The sequence below is a fragment of the Rhinoderma darwinii genome, chromosome 1 (genome assembly GCF_050947455.1).
Source record: "Rhinoderma darwinii isolate aRhiDar2 chromosome 1, aRhiDar2.hap1, whole genome shotgun sequence".
NCBI classification, from domain to species: Eukaryota; Metazoa; Chordata; class Amphibia; order Anura; family Rhinodermatidae; genus Rhinoderma; species Rhinoderma darwinii.
The window spans coordinates 657971763-657991084 of NC_134687.1; the positions used below are offsets into that span (position 1 = coordinate 657971763).

The 19322-nt window shown below is 45.1% G+C and overlaps 1 protein-coding gene across 1 annotated transcript in view; it reads left to right on the plus strand.

The window, feature by feature from the left end:
* Positions 1-19322, plus strand: part of LOC142705830 (gastrula zinc finger protein XlCGF66.1-like) — a 44613-nt gene that overhangs the window by 23151 nt on the left and 2140 nt on the right. The window contains exons 2-4 of the mRNA XM_075848299.1: positions 10038-10201; positions 10691-10864; positions 10949-11072. Of these exons, the coding sequence (XP_075704414.1) occupies positions 10124-10201; positions 10691-10864; positions 10949-11072 (376 nt within the window). The 5' untranslated portion in view covers positions 10038-10123. The remainder of the gene's footprint in view (positions 1-10037; positions 10202-10690; positions 10865-10948; positions 11073-19322) is intronic.

A 19322-nucleotide genomic window follows, 5' to 3' on the forward strand; every position in this document is an offset into this window, starting at 1 on the left:
GGGAACAATGGCGTTTATTGCGGAACTTGACTTTCCCATTGAACTTAATGGGGAAATTCTGCAACAAATGCGCCGCGAATCCGCGGTATAAATCCGATATCCTGCGTGTTGATAATCCGCACCGCAGGTTAACCCCTTAACCACCAGGCCAGTTTAGTTTTCGTTTTTCCCTCCTTTCCTAACTTTTTAAATTTTCTCGTTGATGGAGCGGTGTTGGGGATTAGTTTTTGCAGGGCGGGTTGTAGTTTTTGATCACTTTTTACTACGTTTTACTTTATTTAACTTTTTTTTAGCGCTAATGTGACCAAATAACAGCAATTAACATCATTTTTTTTTTACACCGTTCACCGTGCGGGGTAAATAATGTTATATTGTAATGGTTTTGACTTTTACGGATGCGGTAATACCAGTTATGTTTATTATTTTGTTTTTTTACATCACTTTAGAGAAAAAAGTGTTTGTTTTTAAAAAAAAAAAAAAATTATTACTCCCCTGGGGATCAGATCGCTGATACAATATACTATAATAATAATGTATCGCAGTATATCGTAATTAAGATTAAGGGGTCAATAGGCGTAGAAAGATGGCGGGCTTTCATTACCCCCCCAGGCTACCGTGACAAACATCTGCACCCCGTGATCGCGTCGCGAGGGGCCGATGAGCTGTCAGAGAGGACCACCCCCTCTTTCTAAAAGCTTAGATTCCAATCGCTTTTGACCGCAGGATCTAAGTAGTTAAATGTCCGGGATCGGCGTTCTCTCTGATCCTGGCCGTTAGTGCGAGGTGTCGGCTGTAATACACCTGCAGCGTGTGGAGCGGGCTCAGCCTGTAAACCCTCTCCATACTTCTCTCCCCGCACCATGACGTTCAGTGTTGTCATGGGGCTGGCCGCCTTTGGACATTACTGATGGATTACTGGCGTCTTTCTTGTTACTCTCTAGAAGGGGTTTATGTATTCGCACCATTAGGGTATGTGCACACGACCTCTTTTCAGACGTAATGGAGGTGTTTTACGCCTCGAATTACGCCTGAAAAGTCGGCACCATTACGCCTACAAACATCTGCCCATTGCTTGCAATGGGTCTTACGATGTTCTGTGCAGACGAGCTGTCATTTTACGCGTCGCTGTCAAAATACGGTGCGTAAAATGACGGATCATCAAAAGAAGTGCAGAACACTTTTTGGGACGTTTTTGGAGCCATTTTCTCATAGACTCTATTGAAAACAGCTCCAAAAACGGCCGTAAAAAATGCTGTGAAAACGCAGCGAAAAACGCAAGTTGCTCAAAAAACTTCTGAAAATCAGGAGCGGTTTTCCCTTGAAAACAGCTCCGTATTTTCAGACGTATTTTGTTAATCGTGTGAACATATCCTTAATGTTGTACAACTGACATATTGACCCTGACATTGTAGAGAGCGGATGAGATAAATGACGTGATGTGTTATAATCTATATCTGTCTTACTAGTGACACCCCGTTATCTGTACAAGACGAAGAACTATTTGTAGCTTTGTTATAATTCCAGGATCGTCTTTTTATGACCACGATGGAAATAACCTTCAGTGGTGAGACAAGTCTGACTCCGTATTTCACTCTCACATAAACTCGGGGGGAGACGTTGTCCTCGTGTTGGGGTCTCTCTGGAATAACTCTTACACCATCCCGAATAATGTCATCCAGTCCTGACCGCAAATGGGAAGACACTTTACAATAATGTTTCTGAGCTCCTTATACTTCACACTGAAAGAAGTCGTAAAATATCATCATTTATAAGTCCGGACATTATTTTTGGGGCGATAAAAACTTCACCTTACAAAGTGTTTTATTATGGATTTTTTTTTCTGTACACAATTGAATTTGACAACTTATCATTACTCCACAATCTCGAGGTTCAGACGATCTCACAGAGGAGCCCCCTCCCAAACACTTAGGTGCATTAGTCCCTATTGACCGCAGCTTCAAAAGGGTTAATTGGCCGTAATGGCAGTTCTCTCAGGTCTCCGGCCTTTGCAGCAGGCCTCCGGTCTTCCCTATGTCATGTGAACAACTCCTGAGCGGTAAATATCCTGTGCAGGAAGGGGTTAAATGAGTAAAATACAAGTTTATACTGAATCTTATCCCACATAACAATGTTTCTCGTTAAAGTATTCAGTGGGGGACACAGTGCCATGGGTAGAGGCCGCTGCCACTAGGAGGCTGACACTAAGTGAATATAAAAATAAAGTGTGGCTCCGCCCAGTGGGCTGTATCCTCTGCTGAGCACTCCGCTCCTCAGTTTTAGCCGAGTGTCCGTAGGAGGCAGACATTTTGCTAGATATTTTATTTTTATTTATTTTTCAGGTGCAGGGTGCGAGTCCCTCGCGTGTTCCACTTGGTGACTCCCCTGCGGGCGCTGAGCAGTAGGAATTCCCACCCTTTCAGTGAATGCGCAGCATTTTGGCGGATGCTATTTCCACATCGGTGGATCCCTGCCGCTCTGTTGGATGTTACCCGCTCTGGTCACCCAGTCCCCTATTATTAGCGCCCCAATGGTTGAGAATGCCACTACTTGTGTGTGTTTTCCAAAGCGGTGACAGGCTGCGCCTGAAGACGACTGACAGGTAAGTTCTCCCCCCGCAATTGGGAGCCTCTGTGGTGGGGGAGCATTCAGACTATGTCAGCAGGCTTTGTGGCATTATATATAGAGGTTTTTTTTTCTGAGATGTTGTGTCCTTACTAATGGGGTTTCTAAGGGTATGTTCACACGAGGGCGTCCGTTACGGCTGAAATTACGGGGATGTTTCAGCCTGAAAACATCCCCGTAATTTCAGCCGTAACGGCATGTGCAGGCGCTTGGACGCCGCGTCCATTACGGCCGTAATTAGCGCTGCTATTCATTGGAGTCAATGAATAACGGCTCCAATTACGCCCAAAGAAGTGACAGGTCACTTCTTTGACGCGGGCGTCTATTTACGTGCCGTCATTTGACAGCGGCGCGTAAATTACGCCTCGTGTGAACAGACAAACGTCTGTTTGTCAGCGCTATTGCGGCGCTATTTTCAGATGTAATTTGGGGCAAAAACGCCCGAATTACGTCCGTAAATAGGCCGTGTGAACATACCCTAACACTTATGTGCCGGCAGACATACTCAAACATTATCTTCTGCTTTTTACTACAAGCTGCGGCATTCCGCGGACTGCGCCATTGGTACTCTGATTGGTTGCAAGCTGGCCATGCCCTTGCCCTCCCGCCGGCTCTCCTCCCCGCCCCACTGTGTTCCTGCGCCGTTTTCCCGTTTTGATTGCTCCCCAAGCGGGACCTTAGTCACATCAGCACGGCACCGTTTTTTGGCTAGAGGTAAGGGGTAATTCGGTTCTTGACAGACAATTCTCACCGGTAGTGAAAGCCATAGTACACTGAGCAGTATACAGAAGTCATATAGCGCTGGAAACATTCCTGCTGCACGGGGGTCACAGCACCTAGCGGGTCTGGTAGGATAGCCATTGGCTATTGTGTTTTTTTGTAAAAGGCTCTTTATATGTCATCAAAGGGAAAACCTCCTAAGACCCCCAACCCCCCACCATTGTAGCGCACTTTGTGTGTTCGCGGTGCAGTACTAAGTTTCCATGCAGGCAGGCTGACCAAGTCTGTGTTCAATGCACTAAACCACCACAGGACACCCAGCTCGCATGGTTAGTGAAAATATTACCCCCCAATGGGCGGCTTCCCTCACCCAGGCGATAGATAAACTCACCCGTCCCTCTCAGGCCATGGCGGATGCCTTACAACTCCTTTCTCAGCAGTTAGCTTCCCAATTGTCTGACCCCTCTCAGGCACCACAATCCATTCAGGCCCCCAGATGTTCTTCCCTGGATTGCACTCGTTATATTTCTCCCAGTTCATCCAGCACGCGGGCCAGGAAATCAAGACAATATCATTCTTCCTCTGATTCCTTTTTGGACAAAAATTATTTTCCTTCAAGAGATATATCTGAACCAACTTCTTCAATGAATTATTGCAGCGACACAGATGACCCCCTCTGGTCTTTCCAGATCACAAGGGTTTTGGCAAATTATTTTCTGATCCATGGAAACACTCTGACCGGTGCATTTGGACTATGTTTCCTTTCTCTGATGAGTGTATTGCCAAATGGTCAGCTCACCCCAAGGTAGATGCTACAATACCCGGCTTTATGAAAATACTACCTTACCGGTTGCAGATGCTTCCGCCTTAAAGGTTCCTGTTAATTCCGAAGTGGAGTTTATGGCTAAATCCATTTTCATCGCGGCCGCAGCTTCAGTCAGACCCCCTTTTACAGCATATTGGTTTACCATGGCTAGTATTGAACTAGCTACTCAACTACAGGACGTATCTAATTCAGGGGACTCTCAAGTGGGTAATTCCCTTCTAGCTGTGGAGCTTTTGCAGATGTCTAAATGTATCTTGTAATGTGTCTGTCTAAGCTACCCAAAGGTCGGCTATGGCTAATGCGGTAGCTGTCCTCAGGGCCATTTGGACTAGGAACTGGGATACTGACAGTGCCTCTAGGAAGTGGCCCTAGGAAGGACGAAAACCTTCCATTTGCCCAGGATCTCCTTTATGGACCTGGCCTGGTCCAACTCATTTCTGAGGCTACAGGAAGAAGGAGCACTTTACTTCAACAATGTTGTCAAAGACCACGCCCAGTTACCTCAGTCAGAAGAGAAAGATGATTTTGTTCATTTCGGTACTTGGCCCCTCGTCAGAGGCAGAACTCCCCTCCGAGCACACACACATTTTTTCCGGTCTAGAAACTCCTGGCAGCCTCGCAACAGACCCGCTAGACCTGCCCTGGTACAGCGGGCTTCCACATCCTGAAAATTTGCCCTCATCTGAGCTGCTCCCTCGTATTGTGGGACGGTGGCTCTACTTCCAGGAGACAGGGCTCAAAAACATTGAAGACGCCTGTGTGCAGTAGCTTATGTTGACAGGCTACAAAATACAGTTTTCTTCTCGCCCTGCCGGGCGTTTTTTCCTGTCAACGCCCCCTCAGTGCCCCTCCAGGGCCCAAGGTTTTTCTCAAGCCAGTCAAAACCTCCTCCATCAAGGAGCAATTGTCCCAGTATGAATTTATTAGAGTACAAAAGAAAGATGGATATCTTCGAGCCATTTTGGAAATAAAACGCCTCAATCGATATTTGAAGATTCAAAGGTTTTGCGTGGAGTCTCTGTAATTGGTGGTCGCTTCCTTGGAGGTCGACGAGTTCCTGTCCTCAATAAATATCAGGGATACTTATCTTCATGTTCCCATTGTTCAAGTACATCAGCGTTTCTTGCACTTTGCAGTAGGTTCAGAGTATTTCCAGTTTATGGCCTTCCCCTTTGGGCTGGCCATGGCTCCAAGGGTCTTCACCAAGATCATGGCGGCGCCCATGGCTTTTCTCAGATCCAGGGGGATAGCGGTTATCCTATACTTGAACGATCCTCTGGTGAAGGCACCTTCCAAACAGGACAGTGACAGTACTCCACAGGAATGCTCCTTGCTCCATTCGCTTCATGAAAGTCTTGAGGACTTCAAGGCAGTCCCATTTGCTCAATTTTACTTCTGATCTATAGCTGGCTATTCTGTTGGGACAAGTGTCCGGAGTCCTTGATTCTGTTGATCCGTCTGTCCCCTTCAGTCAAGGAGGAGCTGCTGTGATGGATGTCTTTCCCCGACATCTCTCAGGAAAAACCCTTAACATCTATCAACTGGCAAGTCATCGCAACGAATGGAAGTTTGTCTGGATGGGGGTGCTCTTCAGCTGCCTCACAGATCAGGGCACCTGATCCGATTCGGAAGCTCCGCTCCAGATCAACATGATGTCTCGTCTCCAGACTCTTCCAGTGCGGATACAGACAGACAACTCTACAGTAGTGGCTTACTTCAATCATCACGGAGGTAGAGGAAAGAGGACTGTATGGAAGGAAACCCCTAAGATCCTTCAGTGGGCGGAACAAAATGTCTCAGCAGTGCACATCTGTCACGACTCGTGGGGAATGTGGACCCACTAGGCCGGTCCGCTGTCATTGAGTAGCAGCTGGCCAAACAAGAGTTAATGATAGTCTTTAACATTTATATGCAAATTATTTACATAATTAGTTATATTCAGTTTATTTATTTATATTTACATATATATTTATATATGTAATTTTCTTTAACTAACTCCATAGTTATCTTATTATTTAAATTTAATATCCAGTCAGATATACATATAATATATATTCTTTTCAACATGAAAAACAAATACATATACTTACCTGAAGCCATCCTGTGCATCTGGGGTTAACTTGGACTGACGAATGTCGACACGAGTCTTTGATTGGTTGCCGACCTGTTCAAATAGATGACTAACTCTAGTGTCTGTATGCACGCTCTGAGGAAGTCACGTGGTGACGAAACGCGTCAGCGTAGTGTCTGTGTCCTGACGTCACATGCTGGGAGCACGTGCATTGATCCAGCACACTGTTTGAATACAAGCACGGTCTGAGCGATGCTGCATATGTTGTACCCTGCTGGGCTCCGTATGATCTAAATCTGCTGGTCAGCTGGCTGTTGCTGGGGCTCCTATTACACTCCCTCTACAAGCTGGACAAGGAGACATTGGACTAGGACGAATGATCCCCATTCCAACTATACAGCTAAACTTTGCCGGTAAAAAACTACACACTTGAGAGCGATAAGTGTATTCTGCCGTTAAACCTTCTCCACATACCATTGAAGTGATGAATATATGCTGCAGCTTAATTTCTTCCACATGATACTGAGGCTGCACCACAACAACCAGTGCCTCTCTGTGGTCAATCTTTGATGTCTGTCAGTGTCGATCTGTCTGAGTGTTCACCGTCCAAGCCGTACGAACATTCATTATACAGCCATAGCTAATCAGACGTCTGTGCTTATGTGATATATACCAGCTGGATCATTACCTTCTGCCTTTTCCCTTCTTTGTATGGGGATCATATTTAGTCCCACACTTGCATGAGTTATATGCGCTTAAATAATTTTTTACCAAGTATTTTTGCATGACTACACTTTGTGTTCTAAACTTGGTTGCATTTGCACTTTGAGCATAATCTATATGCTCCTATATGTGGGCTAATTTACTGTTGACCCGGCCGGGCATGTGACGTCCTTTATGTTTTTGTATATTTATGTATGCGTTTGTTTTTTGTGTTTCATTTTTGCTGTTTATACAAGGAATTGCAATTCGTGCTACCTTGTTTCTTTTAACTAATTTTGCTAATAAATTGATATTTTTTTCTATACTTGTGCTGAGCCGAGTGCCTGTTTCTCCCTGAGGTTATTCTCACCTTTTTCTTTTTCTTTCTGTCTTTCTTTCCTTTGATATTTATATCCCTCTTTTTTCTTGACTGTTTTTTTCATTTCTTGAATATATTAGTTTACTTCCCTGGTTGGCACCGTACTGACTGTACTGAGCTCATGCCTGTGTCATTTGGAACTGGAACTCCTCTTTATTCTTTAAGACTATAGTACCTGAATAGAAGACTTGCACAGACACTTGACACGTGCACTTGACTTGACACGAATACTAAACATGAATAATGCAGTCGTCTCGAACACTTGACTTGACTCGGATACAGATACTGAATACGGGATACAGGAAAATGGAATACAGCTAAGGAACCATTTGCTAGACAAACATGGGTAGACACAACATTGTTCTGGCAAGGAATGAATGGGCAGAGTCTGTTTTGTAGTTCCTGGTATGCAGGGATAGGTTGAGGATATTTTCCTGGTGCACGTGCTGGCCCTTTTAGGCCAGAAGCGAGTTCGTGCACCCTATGAGCAGCAGTGGCAGAGGCCAGAACACGCTGGCATCCCCGGAAAGGAGGTGGAGGATGCCGCCACCGAGGTGAGAGATGCTGGCGCCCGCCAGGGGAAGTAGGATGGCGATGAACGGCGGATTCCACCATTAAAACATCCCAGGAGTAGACAACTGGAAGGCGGAGCGCCTGGATCCCAGAGAATGATCTCATAATCCAGAGATTTTTCACTGCATTTGCATTCGGTGGGGTTTCCCGGACGTGGATCTCTTCGCCTCTCACCTCAATCACAAGTGCCCGGACTACATCACCAGAACCAGGGATCCCAGCTCCACCCCCATGTTTTTCCATCCCACATATTCTGGCCTTCCTCCAGGTTGGCTTGGATCATGGACTCCGATAGGGCTGAAACCTGCCCCTTTATAGAGTAGCCAATCTATTTTTTTCCAACGCATTTTGACTTTCCGCGCTCCATTTGAGACTTCTTTGCAGGGAGTCACACATTGTTCTCATCCGTCTCCTCTGGAACCTTGGGCTCTCAATCTGGTCCTTGACGCACTCCAGCCTGCACCCTTCGAACCTTTGTGGGAAGTTTCTCTCAGGATCTTATCTTGGAAGGTAGTTTTTCTTGTGATGATCACCTCTATCCGTAGAGTGTCTGAGCTGACAGCCTTGTCCTGCAAACCTCCGTTTACGGTTTTTCATAGGGACAAGGTGGTGCTACGTCCATTTCCATCTTCCCTTCCTAATTGTCATTGACATTGTCATTCCTTCGTTTTGTTCTAAACGTTACACTGCATGGATGTTGTCAGAGCCACTCGGGTCCACGTTGCAGCTATGAAGTCCTTCCGAAAGTCGGACTCTTATTTGTTGTTCCTAAGGGCCCTCGTAAGATTGGCCCAGCTTCAAAGGCCACCATTGCTAGCTGGATCCGGTTGGCCGTTAAAAGGGCCTACTCTGCTAAGGGTAGGTAACCTCCCTTCTGGGTCACTGCTCATTCTACCAGGGTAGTTGGGACCTCCTGGGAGATGCTCTATCCGGTTTCTGCCCTTCAAGTCTGTAAAGCCGCCACCTCGTCCTCGATACATACTTTTCTGAGGTTTTACTGGATCCATTCTTTGGCCTCTGCCGATGCCAGTTTGCGTCGTATGGTGTGCAAACAGCCATTGTTTTATGCTGCTCGCATGGCTATGATTCTTTTTTACGACCCTAATGGACTGCTTTAGGATGTCCAATGGTACTGTGTTCTCCAGTGAGTACTTAACGAGAAAACAACAGGATTCTTGTACTTACCAGTATAATCTCTTTCTCGTTAAATTCACTGGGAGACAGAGGTCCTGCCCTATTTCTTTCTTTCTTTCTTATGTTTTTGGGCTTCTTGAGGTTCCTTTTCTCATGGAAAACATATTGTGTTAAATCTTCTCTGCTCTTCTACCGCTCTTGGTACAAACTGAGGAGCGGAGTGTTCAGCAGAAGGTATAGCTCACTGAGCCACACTTTTTATTTTATTTTATATATTTATCTAGTGTCAGCCTCGTATTGACTGCAGCTTATACCCATGATACAGTGTCTCTCAGTGAATTCAACAAGAAAAATATTTTACTGGTAAGTAAAAAAAATTCTGTTATCAATCTGCTCAACTCCTCCTGCACCATAACAAGATAAGAGATCCCTTTATATATAATGTCACCTCAACTGCTGCAGAAACTTAAAGTTCATATCAAACACTGACTGCATAGTGTGCACCACGTCTTGTGAGATGCCAGCCAAGTCTCCCCAATATCTGCCATGTGTCGAGTTGTGAGGAGTCAGATCTTCATTGTCTGGGGAAATGTCTTCATTTTTCTCTTCTAAGCTGCAAATTCTCACCTGAGAGATATGCCATAAATGTCTGATAAATGGGGTCCCACCTCTATGTGGAGAACGGGGGTCCCCCGACCCGCCTGGTGAGGTGATGACTATATCCGCGTGGAGAGATGACCGTGGAGAGATGACCACACATGTGCACGATTCTCTCCATTCACTTGTATAGCAGTTCCAGAAACAGCCGAGCACGGCCAGAGGTGGAGCCGCATCTATCAGACATTTCTGGCATATCCTGCGGAAAAATGTCCGTGTTGGGAATACCCCTTTATTCCATGTGGTGACGGCTCTGAGAAGATGTTTCTCTCAATGATCAATAAGTGAGGTTCTGTATGTCACAGTTGATGTTGTCCCCTGTATGATCTCCATCTTCTCCTTTCTTCATAAAGACGTCTGCAGTACTAGATCCTCCAGTTCCTCCAGTTTTCTCATCTTCTCCTCCACAACGTTCCTTCTCCTGAATGACCCACCAAGGATGGACAAGGACAGGAATGAGATGAGCAGAAGAATATTAGACTTCACCTTGGAGATCATCTACCTGTTGAGCGGAGAGGTAAACTTTTCTACATTATAGAACAAGTTACACATAGGGAAGGGACAATACATAATAGGAAGTAATAGGAAGAATCCAGTGTCCTGTATAACAGCGTCCAGACCTTTCAAGTGACGGCAAGAAGCCACCAGCAGAAAAGCTGAAGATCAGCCACCAATATGGTCTGTTATGTGTCATGTCACCAAAGCAGCAATAGTAATGTTGTAGAGTAATGAGAATGACAAGGAACCAGGAGGATCATGATGACCTCTATATAGAAACATAGAAGATGACGGCAGGAGGGGAGCACATGGTCCATCTAGTCCCCCCAATATTATTTCCTTTTTAGTTTTGGCCTCGTTCTATTTTTTCAATGTCTTTTTGTAGGTGAGATCTCCAGTATTACAGATGTGGGGTCATTAGAGGTCTATACAGCGGGGTCACAATCTCCCTCTCTACTGAGGGGGGAATACTGTGTTCAGTTCTCTAAGTGTCTCTCTCCATACACAGGAGTACACAATAGTGAAGAAGACATCGGGTGACTGTACGACTCCCATCATCCATGAGTCAGGAGGATGGAGCAGTAGTCAGAGCCCCATCACAGAGCCTCCCCCTCACTCCTGGATACATGAGAAGAAGATCTTAGAACTGATCTACAAGATGACTGAAGTACTGACTGGACAGGTGACACTGCTGGGAATGCTGGGAAATTCTACAGTAACAGCACTGGAGGTGTCTGGGTGATGACTGTATCATTGTGTGTGTCAGGTTCCTATAAGGTGTCAGGATTTCACTGTCTATTTCTCCATGGAGGAGTGGGAGTATCTAGAAGGACACAAGGATCTGTACGAGGACGTCATGATGAAGAACTACCGGCCGCGCACATCACAAGGTAAGAAGAGACAGATATATATATATATGTATGTTTGGCATTACTGTGGGCACAGGCTGGACTGGCGGCCATGTTGATGCCATGTTGTGAACACCTGCTGTAAATCTGTGATGTGGGGACCATTACATTACACATCTGTGCACATTTGTGGGGAGGGTAATTTATCACATGAGCCTTCTCCTTCCAGGGTGAGACTGGTCCACATATCATGATGTCATCAGTTTTAGACCACGCCCATATTTTAACCCATTCCCGCCAAAGACCGTTTTTTCAGATTTAAATTTTTCCCTCCCTACATTCCAAAAGCCACAACTTTTTCATTTTTCCGTCGATTGAGCAACACATATTTTGCGGGACAAGATGTAGCTTTTTGGGGTACATGCCAGGTTTGGATCACTTTTTATTCCATTTTTTGTGGGAGGTGAGATGACCAAAAAACAGCGATTCTGGCATTTCTACATTTATTTATTTTTATGATGTTCACCGTGCGGCTTAAATAATGGTATATTGAAATAGTTTAGACTTTTACTGATGAAGCAATACAGATTTTGTTTATTTTTTTATGATGCTTCAGGGGGAAAATGGGTTAAATGTTTTTTTAAATTTTTTTTCTAATTTATACTGCTGTATAATGTTCGCCATGCTGCTTCTGAATGTGTGAGATAAACACGATCCTCTCTTGTCTCTGTGTGCTGTGTATGGGAGAGGACATAGTAGATAGTCTCTGCATTATCTGACCCTATCGGAATAATATCCCACAGTAGGGAAAGACAACAGCTTGGCAGCAGATCAAATGCACAGGAAAGGTAAACATACCAGGGCAACTACTGATCCCAGGATAGACTAGATCTCTCAGAGGTCCAATAGGTCTCACACTACAAACAAACACATAGACAAGAACAACATCACTAACTAGAATCTGGAAAGAATTTAGCACATGCCAGAAACAGTATAACCAGCACCTGAGTAATCCAGGCCTGAAGTATATATAGGCCCAAGAAAAGTACTCCGCCCTAATTAACCAGGCAAAGATAAATGATGACTAAATCTAGACACAGACCAAAGGCGTTGCCTAGCAACGACCAAACTGTGATAACAGAAATCATTGATTAGCAGCAGTCCTGCCTCCCCTTTCAAGGAGGACTGCCGAGCCCTTAATCCTGGAGTTCAAATTTGGATTGCCTGCATTTAAGGCTCTTATCAATCTATCAGCATGGATGTCTCTAGCTGTTCCCAGGACTTTTCCTCTGGGCCATTGTCCCGCCAATCAACAAGGTAATGTGGTTGTCTACGACGCCATTCAGAATCAAGGATCCTCTGGACCACATACTCAGGCTGACCATGGACCAAAACAGAAGGAGTTCTACGGATTACCCTTCCAAAAGTAGACACAGGTTTATAAAGAGAACAATGAAAAGTCCTGGATATTCTTATGCTTTGTTTTAAATCCAACACCAAGGAAACTGAATTTGTCTTAAAATCTTAAAAGGACCAATACATCTAGACTCAACTTGCCACATGGTTGTATCTTCCACTTTGAACTTATGTGGCCTGCGGTGGTGATCAAACTTGCGTTTAGCACAAAGGGAAGTTGAGCCCAAAGCCATATGGACCTTACTCCACACTGATTTCAACATGTTAATCCTCAGTCTCAGCAGTGGAATGTCAAAACCCACGCTGCCGGTAAATGAAGATGCCTTTGGGTGAAAAGCATAATTACAGAAAAACGCAGCAACGTTAGTGGATGCATGACACAAATTCTTATAAGCAAACTCTGCCCACAGCAAAAACTGGACCCAATCATCATGTAGTTCTGAAACATTACACCGGAGATATTGCTCTGTCTGGTTCACTATCTGCCTGACCATTGGTCTGTGGATGATAGGCGGTGGAGAAACCCAAATCAATACCTAAATTTGAACAAAAGGCCTTCCAAAATCTAGCCACGAACTGTGAACCCCTGGCGGATACAATATTTTCAGTAACACCATGAAGTCTCACCACTTTTTTAACAAAGTGAGTAGCCAGCTTATCAGCAGAGAGACAGCCAGACAAGGGTATAAAATGGGCCATTTTACTGAACCTGTCTACAACAGCCAAATGGTATCTCTCCCCCGGATCTGGGCAACTCGACAATAAAGTCCATGGAGATGTGTGTCCATGGTTTCCTGGGAGTGGGCAAAGGTTTTAACTGACCAAAAGGTAATGCTATAGATCTCTTACTGTGAGCACAAATGTCACATTCCCCAACAAACCATTGTACTTCTCTCCTCATATCTGGCCACCAAACAGAGCGAGACAAGGTCTCACACATTGTTATGTCCGTGGCTGCGGGCTGTCAGTTCCAACCCCCCCCCCTGACAGCCGCAGCCACGAGTCGGCAAACGCTGGCCCCAGCCTCCTCCTCAGGAGACGCCAGCGCTCGCGTCCAATCACCTCAGCCGGATCCCATAGGGTGCAGCGCGCGCGCACCAGAACTTGTGATGAACTTTGACCCGTGAGTACCCTGGACTATAAGAGAGGTCCAGAACCCTAGTTCTACGCCTGAGCATTGTTGTTCCCTAGTTTGTCTATGTGATGGCCTCCTAGTGTGTTATCTGTACCTGTTCCCGTACCTGTTCCTAGCATTCGACACCTTCCTGGTCTAGCACTGTACTGTGCCAAAGTCGTGCCGTGCTGTATCCACGTCTGACCTGCTTCACCTCGCCTGACATCCGCCTGCTACCTGGTTCCAGCCGAGCCTGCCTTGCTGCTGTCTACATCGCCTCAGGTACCCTTTTCTGGACTATAGACTTTACACCAGACCTGTTTGGCCGGCTGCCGTCCCGCTGCGTGGTACGGCCAAGTGGGTCCACACCATGCCTCGTGACACACATCTTAGTGATACCTGAATGACCCGCCAACTTACTGCCATGACACTCAAAAAGAACAGCGGGTCTAAGGTTAATAGGAACAAACAAGCGTTTGGCGGGTTTCTCTGGAGGTGCCTGAGGTTGAGCCTGCAGAAGTAAATCAGAAATATCCTGTGTTGCCCCTGTCACCATTTTATCAGGAGGAATGATGAAAGAAGGTACAGGGGTCTTCACATGTTGCTGTAGAAAACTGCGAGAAAGGGCGTCAGCCTTAAGGTTTTTTGGAACGTGGAACTAGATGAATGGAGCAGTCATACCCTCTATGAGGGGGGAAGAACATCAGCAGATTTTTCCACACAAAACATTCTCAAATTCTCTATACTCAACAGGCAGACCCTGGGGACTGGTGACTGCGACTATAATCGGGGAAGTAAAACATCTCCCTGAACAAAACTTCCCACTGCACTAATTCTACTGAAGTCCAATCAAACACTGGATTATGGAGGAACAACCAAGGATACCCCAAAATAATGGTATAGGAGGGAGAGAGTCTCACAGTGGATACTTCCTTCTGAAAACTTCAGACCAGGAGTATGGCATCTTACCGATCCTCCAGACACAGGAGTACTGTCCACCGAACAAATGTCAATAGAGGGGCAGGGTTTAATCCCCAACTTCTTGGCGAAATCTAGAAAGTCTGCTGCAGCACCAGAATGAACAAAGGCCTGCATAGAAGAGTACATAGGAAGAGAGAACTACAACTCCCAACATCTCCATGATGCTATTATGGGATATCAGAGGACATTACAGGGAGGGGTATAAGAGGAGTGAACTACCGTGTTTCCCCGAAAGTAAGACAGTGTCTTACTTTCTTTTTATCCCCAAAAGCCCCACTATGTCTTACTTTCGGGGTATGTCTTATATTAGAAAAAAATTGTCGAATTTTTTGCACTTTACTTTATTATTTTTTTATTACTATGGTCTGTCCCTCAAAGGTCAAAAAAGACCTTTGGGGAACTTTATATATATTTTTTTCTTTCTTTTACACCATCTTTTCCCCTGTAACTGGAGCTGCACAGCAGCCCCAGTTACAGGGGAAATCAGCCCTCTCATAGTGACGATTGTCACTAATAGGGCTGTGCTGGGTCTTGTTAGACACAGCAGCAGCCTGCCACTAACGGGACCCGGCGATCATGTGACCTGTCACATGATCATCGGGAGGAATAGAGACAGCGCCGCTGCTGCTGTCTCTATTCCTATACACAGCGTTCATTGAACGCTGTGTAAAAACACATCGGAGAAGACAGAAGCAGCTAAAGCTGCTTCTATCTTCTCCTCCGGGTCCCCGGCAGTCACTGACAGCCGGAGACCCGACATTCAGCTGCCCGATCGCGCGGGCAGCAAGTTAAAACCCGAGCCGTAAAAAGTCTATGGCTCGGGTTTTAAGGAGGAGGCGGCATTGACAAGTGCTGGGGGTGACGTATGGAGAGGGGGGCGGCGCGGAAGTGGGCAGGAGGCGGCAATACCCCGTGTTTCCCCGAAAGTAAGACATATGTCTTACTTTCGGGGTACGGCTTATATTAGCCGACCCCCCTGAAACCCCCGATACGTCTTACAATCGGGGGTGTCTTACTATCGGGGAAACACGGTATAATTCCCAGTATTTCCCGTTCTCCAGCTCTCACACAATTGCTGACAACCTATCAAAGAGGAAAAAACAGAATGCATCCCTTCTCCACACAGCACAGGAGCCCCGCCCCTTATAGGTCCTTTATACAACACTTCTCTGCACTGATAAGCTCCGCCCCTCCTGCCACGGTCAAATGACTTCATCGCAGGTGTTTTAGTCACAAACTATTCTATTTTGCACTGCTTAGCTCTGATCACTCCTGCACCAGTCACATGATCATAATTACCCCTCATGTCAAGTGATCATCATCACAGCTCCTTCATCCGCAGAGGATTCTGGGAGCAATGGTGTTTGTTGCGGAACTTGACTTTCCCATTGAACTTAAAGGGAATGTGTCCCTAGAAACATTTTTTTTTTTTTTTTAGTTAAACTGTTAGTATATAAATAATTAAACATTGTTCTAATTTTTTCATAAGTCAGGAAATATTATAAATTAGATTCTAATTTATAACATTTCCATGTGCTGGACACTAGATGGAGCATTTCCCAAAATTGCTGCATTGGCATGTGGTAAAGCAACCTCATTGCTTTATGCTGCAAAAGTGGAGAACATACACTCGCTCTATCGTCCTCAAACAATCCCCCCTCCTTTATCCTGGCTAGTGCCAGGAGAAAGGAGGTGGTTGAATGTTTAAACCTCCTACACTGTGTGTGTCGCCATTTTTTGAGCGAATGCACAGTGTAGTAGGCTTACATACAGTGGTAAATACACAGTATAACACGAACATACACAAACATAACTTACCTGCTCCTGCCGCCGCCGCTGCCTTCGCTCCCTCCGCTTCTAGTCCTTGCTTCTGAACATATGGACGGAAGCCGCGACCGGAAGTAGTCATCTTACTGTCCGGACGCGACTTCCGGTCCACATAAAATGGCGCCGGATGTCGCTCGGCTGAAGACCCTCCTTTTGGACTGTGTGGGAGCGGCACATGCGCCGTTACACACAGACGGCGTACGCTATAGTGAATGGAACAGCTCCCGTTCACATTCTCTATGGGGATGTATGTGCCGTATTCCATCTCTGTATGTGTCGTTAATTGACACATACAGAGATGAAAAAAAAAATGGCAGCCCCCATAGAGAAGTAAAAGAAATAAAAAATAAAAAAAGTAAAACACAAAAAAACATTTAAATAAAATTTATTTTAATAACATATTAAAAGCAAAAACATATAAAAACATTTTTTTCCGTGACACCTTCCCTTTAACCCCTTCGCGCTCAGCGTCGTACTAGTCCGTCGCGCTAACCAATACGTTCGCGCTCAGCGACGGAATAGTACGTCGCGGGAGTAACGGCCATTTCGGCCGTCCTCCCGACACATACAGGAGCTGTGACAGCTGCTGTCTCGTACAGCAGCTCCTACAGCGGGGACCGATCGCTGTGTCCCCGCTGATTAACCCCTGAAAAGCCGTGTTCAATAGCGATCACGGCTTTTTAGGGGTTAAGCTACAATCGCCAGCCTGCTACACGATAGCGGCCGGCGATTGTAACTATGGCAATCTAAAGTAGACATATGGGAAATGTGAACTAGTAACTATTTTGGGTGGTATAACCGTCTGTTTTACAAGCAGATGCAATTAAATTCTGAAAAATGCTATTTTTTTCTACATTTTCTCTAAATTTTGCAATTTTTCACCAATAAACACTGAATATATCGACCAAATTTTACCACGAACATGAAGCCCAATGTGTCACGAGAAAACAATCTCAGAATCGCTTGGATAGGTTTAAGCATTCCGACGTTATTACCACATAAAGTGAAATATGTCAGATTTCAAAAATGGGCTCTGAGCCTTAAGGCCCAAACTAGGCTGCGTCCTTAAGGGGTTAATGGGGAAATTCTGCAACAAATGCACTGCGAATCTGCGGTATAAATCCGATATCCTGCGTGTTTATAATCCATACAGCAGGTTAACCCTGTTACGACCAGGCGATTTTCTTTTCCCTCTCCGTCTTCTCAGAGCTATAACTTTTTTGTTTTTCTGTCAGTGCCGCGGTGTGAAGGATTATTTTTCGCGGGACGAGTTGTAGTTTTTCAGGGCGTCATATAAAGTATCACATAATGTCACTGCAACTGGAAAAAAATATTTGTGTGGTGAAATGGGGAAAAAAAAATCGTATTGCTCCAATGTTTTTTCGGTTTCGTTTTTATAGTGTTCACCATGTTGGTAAAAATGAAATGTTCTTTATTTTGAAGGTCAATACGATTACGGAGATCCCAGATTTCTATAGTTTTTTATGATGTGCGACATTTACAAAGAAAAATATAATGAATAAAAATTTAGTGTCGCCAAATTCTCAGAGCCAGAACTTTTTTATTTTTCTGTGGATGGAGCAAAGTGAGGGTATGTTCACACGCCCTATTTCCGGACGTAATGCAGGCGTTTTACGCCTGGAATTACGCCCGAAAAAACGGCTCCAAACCGTCTGCAAACATCTGCCCATTGAATTCAATGGGTCTTACGGTGTTTTGTGCAGACGGGCTTTTTTTTACGCGCCGCTGTTTTAAAAAGACGACCGCCTTAAATAAATGCATGTCACTTCTTTCGACGTAATTGGAGCCGGTTTTCATTGACTCCATTGAAAAACAGCTCCAAAACGCATGCACGTGCAAAAACGTCTGAAATTCAGGAGCTGTTTTCGCTTGAAAACAGCTCCGTAATTTCAGACGTATTTTACGTTTGCGTGTGAACATACCCTTAGGGTTTCTTGTTTTTTGTGGGCTGAGCTGTAGTTTTTATACTTTTTATAAAAAATAGGTTTTTAGAGTTAAGCTGACCACAAAACAGCGATTCTCCCTATTGTGTTCACTATACGGGTAAATAACATTAAAGTGAAATGGTTCTGACTTTTACGGATGCGGTGATACCAGTTATGTTTATTATTTAGTTTTTTTACATTACTTTAGATAAAAAATGGGAAAAAGTTGTTTTAATTTTTTTGAACCTAACTTAAAACTTTATTTGACTACTTTTAACAAATTGTATTACTTCCTTTGGAGATTTGAACTTGTTGGGCTTAATAGGAGCAGAAAGATGGCAGACCTCATTACCCCCCAGGCTGCCATGACAACAATCTGCACCCCGTGATCGCGTCGGGAGGAGCCGATGAGCTGTCAGAGGACCACCCCCTCATTCTAAAAGCTTAGATTCTGCAGTCGCTATTGACCCCGGCATTTAAGTAGTTAAATGGCCAGGATTGGAGTTCTCTCTGTTCCTGGCCGTTACACCCCATGTACACGACAGCAAAAATCGACCATGATTACGGTCCGCAATTACGGACCCGTTCACTTTTATTAACCACAGACACCTTCCCGTATATTTGAGGGAAGGTGTCCGGTCCGTAGAAGTTTACCGCAAATTATGGAACACGTTCGTTATTTTGCATTTTACGGGGTGAACAGGCCGAAAATGCGAGTGGCTGTCCGTGGCCGCCAGCGCCTGGCCGTGCCAGTCATCGCGGGCCGTGATTACAGAAACGGCCTTGTGCATAGGGCCTTAGTGCGAGGTGTCAGCTGTAATACACTTGCTGCTGGGGTTGAGCAACTAATCAAATTAATTCAATTAATTCGCCCTTTTATTGAAGCACGATTCTGATTTTTATCAGAGTCGTGAAATTGATCTCAGTCCTGACCCCACGGTATTGGCTTCACATTTTGGCGGGAGGGGCACTATAGGAATGAGCCGCTAGATCAGCAGCGAGTCCAGC